Source organism: Anabas testudineus, chromosome 12 (assembly GCF_900324465.2).
Source record: "Anabas testudineus chromosome 12, fAnaTes1.2, whole genome shotgun sequence".
Lineage (NCBI taxonomy): Eukaryota > Metazoa > Chordata > Actinopteri > Anabantiformes > Anabantidae > Anabas > Anabas testudineus.
Window position 1 is genome coordinate 19249441 of NC_046621.1, and position 10671 is coordinate 19260111.

Consider the following 10671-nt stretch of genomic DNA (forward strand, 5'->3'; position numbering starts at 1 on the left):
CACTATGTCGTTTTCACTGTGTATTGCACATACAAACATCACTGTAAATAAATCCTACACTTTTTATATAAAGTAAAATAAATAAAAATTATTAAGATATCATCTTTTGTCCACTTTGTGGGTTGTAGGTTGAGAGGGCTCTGTTGTTAATGGTTACCAGGTGCAATTCTTTCATGTTAATAGCTGCTACCAAGGCAAACTAGATGGATTTACTATAGAAGATACATTTGAGTAATGTTAGTAACAATTCAATTCAGTTACCCGTGTTGCTTGGTTGACTGGGGTAACTATTTAGCTGGCTAACAAGAATGTTAGAATACATAAGTCATATTTCCAAGTTAGCAGCATTCATTGTCAGGACAGTGATTCCAGTAGTGCATGATACATAGGATATAGTTGGATCTTGCTTATCACATTTAAATTGTGTTATTTGAATCCAATTTTTTATATAGCGCCAAATCACAACAAAAGTAATCTCAAGACACTTCACAGTGCAAGGTTTAAGACCTTGCAAATGCCCTCCTCTTCCACTCCCTTTAATGGAAGAAACCTCCAGCCGAACCAGGCTCAGGATGGCTGGCCATTTGCCTAGAGTGGTTGGGGTGGGTGGAAAGAGAAGAGAGAACAGAACAGAAGGCAGCAAAAAAACAACAACAACAGGACAACATGGACATCTGAGGATAGATGTGACAACAAAATTTATCTTACGTCTTTAAAAGTAAAATCCAGCAGCTTTGAACTTTAGTTAATGGTGGAACGTTTGACAAAGTACTTTTTTGCACCAAAGTCTCTAAGAAAACCTATTTTTCTTCTTCTTTTATAACAGAGAAAACATGCAACATTGCTGATCATGTAACCACAGTCTGTACCATACATAAAAACATAGCCAAAGACTGTGTTTATATTAGTGAGCATACTTCTCTCTACAGACAGTGTATATTGTATGTGAGGGAACACGTATATGTTTGACAGAAATGGGCGGGGGGGTGAGGGATGGTTGGGATGAAACAGTCCTACAGTGGGACTGTGAGGAGCAGATCCAGTCTTTCTTCTCCTGACTGTTTGGATTATTTAGAGCAAACCTGCCCTTTTTGCCAAGCAGTAGGCTGAATACAAGTGCTCCCAGCTTCCCACATAAACCTACTGCTATTTTACACTAAACTCCTCCAGATGATTTATGTCAGAGAGTTGCTAATTCTCACCTCTTATTCAGCAGTGTGCAGAATGGTGGGGACCTCTGCACTGTGACCCATCATTTACCTCTGCACTCGACATGACAAAGTGATTCACCCCACTACCTGCTGCAACTAAAAACTGCTTGATCTTGCTCTTTAAACTGCCTGTTCCATGTTCATGTCTTATTTTCAATAGGATTTTCAATAGGATATAATTTAAATTAGGAATTCTTAGAGTAAATTGGCTTCCTGCTTCTGAAGTCTGTAGTCTACAGTAAAATTTGACATGCCTATACTAGATTTTAATTGTATTTATTAGTCATTTAACAGCTGACAGCTAAATAATTTTCAGATTCAAATTAGGATAATATTAATATACAGTATAATAAATCAATAAATGTTTACATATTATTATAGGTCATAATACATTAAGACCTATTGCTCACTGTGGGACTTTAACAAATTATTTAGCAGTACAATTTGTGGTTCAGAATTACTATTGCAACAACACATCATCAGTAGGGTATAACTAACCTGTCTCATGACAGTCTAATCCTAGCTCACGTTCCCTATTAGTTAGTAGATGAACAATCCAACGCTTGGTGAATTCTGCTTCACAATGATAGGAAGAGCTAACATCAAAGGATCAAAAAGCGACGTTGCTATTCAAACGTTGTTTGAGGGATTCCGTCATTGTTGTTCTATGCCTCCTTGTTATTCCTGTGTTTACTTGGTTTTCTAGGTAACCCCAATGAAACGTTTTTTTTACAGTTAGTATCTGGTTCTGAAAATGACATTTTATTAATGTCATTTTCAGAACCAGAACCTTGCTTTTACCAGGCGCAACATTAAAGTAATAAACAGTTTAAGCTAATTATAATCCAATAAGGTGTGTATTATTCTACAATAGTGCTATTCTACATAGTTCTAGATAAATAACTTTTATTTTTGTTACTTTGAGGATATTTTGCTCCCAATACTTTTACTTGAGTAACATTTTGAATACTGTACTTTTAGTTGTAACTGATTACTCCTACACTTTGGTATTGCTACTTCTTAGATGGAAATGGGTTTTCTACTTGCTGTCTAACAAGTGTAACAAAGCCCATTATCAGCAAAAATTACTTGTGTATTTCAGTGCCATTATGTTATGTACTCAATAAAATTTATAAATGAAGAGCCTAATTAACCATTAGAAAATAATTTTGCAATTGCAGTAACAAAGAAAAAGGACAGTGATCTCTTTGAAGATATTTTGGCACAAAAATAAAAAGATCTTCATGTAACCAATTTATGCAATTTATTCACTACTGCAAAACACCTGAACTATGAACTGTGATAGAGAATGCCTAAGGATTATAGCAGGATTACATCTTTTGTGTGTAACAGAGCTATAAATAAACCTTACAGTCAGCTGGAGTGTCCACTCACCAGTTACTTTGCTTCAAACTCTCATTTTTGTAATTATTACAAAAAAATGTGAAAAGTTCAGCTTGTTGAAAAGTTGAGACCACAGCACGGAAAATGTTTAAGCCCAGACCTCTGAAGCGCTTGGAAAATTTTTGAATGTATAAAAAACATTTAAATTGTTTGTTGTATGCCATATGTGAGTTGAGTGAGTGATTATTAGATTTACACAAATTTGACAATGACTGCATATTTGTATAATTTTTTTCTTATTATTATTCTTTCTTTATTATATCTATTTGACTGCCATGTGGGAGACTGGATTCAAATCCCAGCTGTGGCCTACCTCCACTAGGGGTCCTTATGCAAGACCTCCTTACTCTTACCCTGCCTACTCTAAGTCGCTTTGGATAAAAGCATCTCCGCATTTAAGTCAAACTCACCAAATAGTGTATATGACAAGACTAAATTAAGTGCAAAACTGATTAGAAACACAATATTTCTAAGCTGATAAAACACAGTCATGATCTGTCATGTCCTTTTTAAACAACCCATTACACATACAGAGTTATGGTGATAAAAGTAAGAGTAATTGACTTTTAACAGCTAATTCAAACACCTTTGGAAGCAACGACCTCAAGCAAGAGCTTCCTGACGCACATGATGTTCACAGTATTGTCATGCCAGTTATAAACTTATTTATTTGCCATGGTACACTAGTAGCAATGTATCAAGTATCAAGACTGGGCGTTCAAATCCCAGCTGTGGCCTACAACCAGTAGGGGTCCTTAGGCAAGACCTCTTCACGCTGCCCTGCCTACCCTTGTACCTTGTAATGACTTGTAAGTCGCTTTGGATAAAAGTGTCTGCTAAATGACTAAAATGTATAATTATATTATCTAGCACAATGTCCAAGTTTTTCTTTGACAAAATTCCTGTTTAGAATCATGTTTTAAAGTCTCTATACAGTTATCTCTATGGTTATTCTCACACAACCCACATAAAATGTTAACTTAATGAATTCTAATATGCAAGAAATTATTTAATGGATAAATGATAAAATGTTGTTCCATGAGGCTAATATAAAAAAAAAAACTGCCCAAAAAAACCCACGCTCTAATATTTTGTTATACCGCCTTCAGCTTTCAATGTGCCATTGTTTCATTAAGCTTCTGCAATGTCACAACATTTATCCACCTCCATAAATTTTTCACCAACATCTTGCATTGATGCTGGGAGAGTCGGACCGTTGTGCAGTCTTCTCCAGCCCATTCCAAAGATTCTCAATGGAGTTAAGGTCTGGGCTCTATGGTGGTCAATCCATGTGGGAAAATGATGTGTCATGTTCCCTTAACCACTCTTTCACAATCTGTCATCTTGGAATATGACTGTGCCATCAGGGAAGAAAAAAATCAGTAAATTCAGTATTCAGGGAGGCAGCTGAGACATAATAATAACGTATACTTTATTCATCCCCTTGGGGAAATTTGTTTTGGACAGCTGCCAGACTGAGTCGGCATTACTACAGGGTTTCGGTGTCTTGTCCAAGGACATAGAAGTTATGACTTAGAAGATTGTTTAATCCTGCACATTTTTCATTTTTCATTTAAAGGTTCTTCTTTGTCTCATCATTCCAATAAAATTTGTCCCAGAATTTTCAAAGATAACTTCTGTACTTTTTGGCAAGTTCCAGCCTAACCTTCTTGCTAATGAGTTGTTTGCATCTTCTGGTGTAGCCTCTGTACTTTTGTACATGAAGTCTTCTGCAAACAGTAGATTGTGATACTTTCACTCCTGCCCTCTAGGGGGTTTTGCTGATGTCACTAACAGCTGTCTTTCTTTACAGCTCTCTCTGTTTCTGTCGTCCACTGCTGTTGCCTCCCTTAGCCTACCCGTTCGATGTCTGCTACTCAGTACACCAGTGGTTTCTTTCTTCTTCAGAACATTTCAAATGTGGCACTGGCTATGGCCAATGTTTGTGCAATGCCTCTGATTGATTTCACATCCTCTCTCAGCTTTACAATTGCTCGCTTTTCGCCAATAGACAGCAGTCTTGTTTTCATGTTGGTTACATTTAAGTATAAATGCAGTCTAAAAAGGGAAAGCGCAAATCTGAAACTGAGCGTATATATTTAGTGCTATTTATTGTTTGAATAACCAATATAATAGGACACACCTGGGCCACAAAACACACCTGTCAGTGTAAAAGCCCTGAAAAGGAGGTCTTGATATGAAGATACACAACACAAAAATACTAAATTTGGATGTTCTTGTCCCCGACAAGATCAGTCAAAAAAATTACTAAGCAAAGATTTTCTTGTTGATTTATTTTCCTGTAATCCCAATAAGGCACAAGCCATAATTGTCCAAACTCTGATTTATGATCAAATACCTGCAAAACAAAAATCGCCTTCTTAAAGTAATGCCCCAGTAGTTTTTGTGCTATTTGTCTTGTCAGTGTTCTCAGGCCATAGCGACAATAGTTATATTTTCTTTAGGTTAATACATTATATATTATTATGATCAAGTCAATCCCTTAAGTTTTACTGTCAGACTGGTTTCTCTGTAAATATACAGTACTAGTCAAAACTCTAGACACATCTTCTAATATCCATTTTTTCTTCATAAGTATTATTTTCTGTATTGTAGAATAATAGTATAGTCTGCTAAACTATGGCATAACAGAAAGCCCAGAAGTGTAAGAAACCCTAACCAAAGCTAAATATATATGTTGAATTCTAGATGGTTTAACCTCTTTAAGCTTTAAAACAGATGAAAGAATGAAACATTTTGTTTGCAAAATTATCCAAACCTAACACATTTAAAATGTGGAACAAACAACTTGTGATCAAACTAATGTGTTCTCATTCTTTACACAATAGACAAGACAATACTACCAATCCTGTCTAAGTATGTTGCTATGCAACTAAACTGCAGCCACAATTAGTTTTTTTAGTGAACATAATGATTGTGTTGTGCTGAATTTTATTTTTTGAATAAATGATGCCCTAAATTTATTTATTTATTTAAAAGAGACTGAGTTACATGGAGATGGTTAGGGTTGATCTATTGTGAATAAAATATGGGTTTATGAGATTTGGAAATTTTGATTTTACACAGCATCACAGGTTTTTTGGAATTCATCATTGTCATTGAACATTGACACAGGATAATCATCCCAAGCATACCTCTTGTCCACCAAGGCTTGGTTGCAGAAAAAGTCCTGTAAATTCTAAAGTGGTCATCACAGCCATCTGACTTCAAGAAGATCTCTGGTGGGATTTGAAGAAGGAGATTGCAGCTTGCAAACCCTGCCTGGCAATGGTATCACATTTGGAGCAGGTCAGAACACTAAAATGGTGCTCTACTAAGTACTGAAGACATAGTTTTGATACTGCAGTAGTCATTAAAAGTTGCATTTTGGAGGATTCACTTGAAACATGGGTTCAAATGATTCTTTGAACGATTTAAACAAAATGAACATACAGTAAGCAGCTGTAAGGGCAGAGAGAGACCTTAACAGCTATATTAGCATTACTGCATCTATCAATATTGCTGTGCAATATAGTAAAAAGTAAAGATATACTTTCGGTAATTGCACTAATTGGAGTTATTTGTAAAATAAATAGAATGGGGTTGTCATTAAAATGCCCCAGGAGCATTTTGTATGCAATAGATTTGTGGCATTTCTACACTTTTGTTTTCCAGCTTTCGATAAATGATCCAGATAATATCCTAATAAATAATACAGGTGGGAAAGTGATGCATTCTGGAGATTTTGCTATCACTTAATGTAGGGAGCGGTGACCTTGGACTTGGACTGAAAACATTCCCACTTTCAAACTTATATGAGCCATGCCTTGTCAAAAGGAGCTTTCAGAGGATCTATGATCAAAAATTGTTGATTTACATGAAACTGGAAAGGGTTACAAAGTGATGTCAAAGACTTTAGAAATTCACCATTCTACAGTTTTGCAACAATCTACAAATGGAAACACAGTAGGACTGTGGCTACTCTACCTACTAGTGGGCCTTCCATTCAAAGCAAAATGAACACTTGAGGTAAAGAAACAACATAGAGTCCCAGCCTCATTGGAACTGGCTAACATCTGTGTCCGTGAGTCTACAGTATGTAAAACATTGAACTAGCAGGGCGCCTATGGCAGAACACCACAAAAAAAGCTGCTGCTTACTAAAAAGAACATTGCTGCATGCCTGAAGTTTGCGAAAGAGCAACTGACACTCTACAGTGTTATTGGCAAAATGTTTTGTGGACTGACACAACTAACATTAAACTATTTGAAAGAACACACAGCACTACATCTGGGGAAAAAAGGGCACTGCAGATCATCCTATCCTTGTACCCTACTTGTAAGTCGCTTTGGATAAAAGTGTCTGCTAAAACGTAAATGTAAGATTAGATTTTTCTTTTGTTTTTATTTTAGGCACATTATATTTGTTAATATCAAAATCAGATCGCATTTACGACAACTTAAGGCAGAAGCTATGAAATCCAAAAGGTTTACATGTTTTTTCTTACCACTGTAGATAACAGTTTTACTCCTGAGTACTGACAAACATGACCTTTTAAGTCGATGAAGATTGTCAGTCGTCCAGGTGAAGTCATCTGGAAGTTGAGTCACGGCAACTGAATTGAACTGAAGAAGCTACTTGGATGAGTTTTGCTACTCTTCCAAGTAACTTCTTCAGTCAGACTGAAGAAGCTACTTGGATGAGTAGCGAAACGTTTCAACCTAACAAAAGGAAGTCAAGTTGCCATGACTCATATACCAAAAAATAATATCATATTATTATTGTTACTGCATAAATACTGTCCAACAGTTTTAAGTCTAGATTGCCCTCTCCTAGACTACACACATGGTCAATGGATGTGTGAACGTCCTGCTTGCTGCCTGTGGTCATTTCATCATCAGTTGATCACACAGTTTGCTAGTGCTAGTGATACAATTGGTTGAAGGAAATAATAGCTGGGATTTTACTTACATATTTACAGTCGGAAAGTCATTCTAGTATTTGTAGTCACTGTACTCTTGCCTATGTTGTACGTGACTTCTCAAAGGCAATAACTAGATAAATTAATAATTGAATTATTCATTGAGCACTGTCCTGCTTGTTTCCCAACTGCCCCTCTCCCACCCACTGCTGATTACCTGGATCAGGTGTTTTCAGCCAATTAGAAACTGACTGGAAACAGCTGCTGTCCAAAAATAAAAAGTCACACTCTCTAATATTTCATTGGAACGCCTTTAGCTTTGAGTATGGCATGCATTCACCGTGGCATTGTTTCCACAAGCTTCTGCAATGTCACAACATTTCCCATCCAGAGAATGTTTCGCCAGGATCGTATTGATCAATTATATTGATGATGGGAGAGTTAACTACTGTGCATGCCATCTGGGAAAAAAATCCATTGATTGAATAACCTGTTCATTGAGTATATTTAGGTAGTGAGCTGACCTTTTCATTGGGCACATGAGGTTTCTGACCCTAGCCCTGACAAACTGTAGCTACCCCAGATAATAGCACTTCCCCCACAGGCTTGTACGGTAGGCACCTGGCATTATGGGTGCTTCACTTTACCTGCATCTCTTCTTACCATGATGTGCCCATCACTCTGGAACAGGGTAAATCTAGACTCATCAGACCACATGGTCTTCTTCCTTTGGACAGTTCTTAACCTAATTTTGATAGTTTCAGCAATCTCCACAAATGTTTTCTTTGCTTGATGCATGCCAACAATTTCACCCTTCGGAAAAAGATTTGTTTTTCACGACCACAGGATGTGTCTTCCGACATGGTTGTTTAGGAAATGAGAAGCTACTCATTGCATCAGTTAGGGTTAAATAACTTGTTACCAGCTGAGAAAAATTATCCAATATGTACTTATCCAGTAAGAGGCTCCTACTTATTTGCTTAGTTAAATCCAGGTGGTGACGGGCAGTGTATAGTCACAAGAATCTGTCACACTACCGACAACAGTTTTATGACTTTTACGAGCTTACGCAAACGCAACTGTCACCCGATGTGAATTCTGGGTGATGACGTGGTCATGTATTGTTGTAAAGTCATGTAGCAAGTTATCCTTTGATGGTAGGAACTAGGAACAGCAGCTCAGTAGATGGCCAATTGCGCAAAATGATGAATGGAAAGACAGTCATAGTGACCGGTGCCAACAGCGGGATCGGGAAGGCTACAGCAGCGGCCATTGTGAAGCTCAAGGGCCGTGTGATTATGGCTTGCCGGGACCTGAGCAGGGCTGAGGAGGCAGCCCAAGAAATTCGACAGGAGACCGGTGCGGACAATGCACAGCTTGTCGTTAAGCAGCTTGACCTCGCCTCGCTGACATCTATACGCACTTTCTGTCAAGAAATAATAAAGGTAATGCAGCGCGAAATGCCTTAATGTTAATAGACATGCTTGATTTCCAGACCGTGTAATAGAAGTCAGCCGAAACGGCATTAATCAATTAATTTATTAACACCGACTATTTCAACAAGAAAAATAATCTCATGTTTAGCTGAATATTTAAAATTCTGTAGGTTAATGACCATTACTAAAACACTGTTTGTGTTCTCTAATCTTTCCCCTTTCTTATGTGCCTATAAACAGGAGGAGCCTCGGTTAGATGTGCTAATCAACAACGCTGGTATCTACCAGTGTCCTTATACCAAAACACAGGATGGCTTTGAAATGCAGTTTGGGGTCAACCATTTGGGTCATTTCCTGCTCTCACACCTGCTGCTGGACCTCCTCAAACGATCAGCCCCCAGTCGGATAGTGGTGGTTTCTTCCAAACTCTATAAGTATGGTCACATTAACTTTGAGGACCTGAACAGTGAGCAAAACTACAACAAGGCCTTTGCCTACAATCGCAGCAAACTAGCCAACCTGTTGTTTACCTATGAGCTGGCCCATAGGCTTCAGGGCAGCGGAGTTACAGTGAATGCTGTAACTCCAGGCCTAGTAAGGACTAATCTGGGGAAGCATGTCCACATCCCAATGTTGGCTAAGCCTGTGTTTAACCTGCTCTCCTGGGGCTTGTTTAAGACCCCTGAAGAAGGAGCTCAGACTTTGGTGTATTTGGCCTGTAGCCCAGATGTAAATGGTGTGCAAGGAAAGTGCTTTGCAGATTGTCAACCTTTGGTTCTGATGCACAAAGGTACAGACCAGGAAGTAGCCAGTAAACTGTGGGACATTAGTGAAGTCATGGTAGGAATAACTACATGACTTCACAAACCAAAACACGTTTATCATCCTTCATCTAGTGCTTCAAATGACAGTGAAACATACAGCATTACGTTCTGCTGTGATTAGCTGTGGGTTATATTGTGTTTGTGGTTAGGATTTTATATGGTGATCATTTTACAGTATACAATATATTGATTTTTCTCACTGTACAAAATCTGTTCACTGATAGTAATTTGTAGTGTTGGACTTACTTCCTTATTCAGCTAATAGATTATATATTATCTAAGCATTTAACATTCAATGCTACAGTCAGCTCTGCATACATTTTGACAATGACACGATTTCCATCATTGTTTCAATGCACGCCACCACATTGGATCTGAAATAAAGCAATTAACATAGACACTGTGAGCTTAAATTTAAGAAGTCAATATGATCAAAATGCCACACTTGTAATCCGCTCTTAATCTTTTATCTGCTTTCTTTCAAATTACCCTAAGAGAAAATAACACACACCTGCCCATGGGACTCCTAAGCTTTTTTTAGTCCTCCTTGACATGTTACAATACTTGTTTCTAGTTCCAGAATTGTTATTACAGATACACTCACTTTTTGAGAGATGATAATTAATAATTGAGAAGCACTGCTCTTAACTGTTGCCTAATGCTTGCTCAAATGGGATTATTGGGTTTTGTGTATAATTCTTTATACAATTATACTTTGTAAGGCCTTAAATCTTACACTGTGAAGTCCCTTGAGATGACTGCTGTTGTGATTTGGCGCTAAACAAATAAAATGGAATTGAATTGCATTGAATTATTGTACTGTAATATTTAAGGGGAAGTCCCCCTACCTATTATTGTAAATGTATTATTATTAT

At 37.5% G+C, this 10671-nt stretch overlaps 1 protein-coding gene across 1 annotated transcript; it reads left to right on the forward strand.

Moving 5' to 3' along the window:
- The first annotated feature begins 8635 nt into the window (after window positions 1-8635).
- On the forward strand, window positions 8636-10192 carry rdh14a (retinol dehydrogenase 14a). The gene is made up of 2 exons (XM_026353680.1): window positions 8636-8981; window positions 9213-10192. Exons 1-2 carry the CDS (start codon window positions 8691-8693, stop codon window positions 9828-9830), a joined length of 909 nt encoding a protein of 302 aa, XP_026209465.1. The 5' UTR covers window positions 8636-8690; the 3' UTR covers window positions 9831-10192.
- The last annotated feature ends 479 nt before the right edge of the window (window positions 10193-10671 follow it).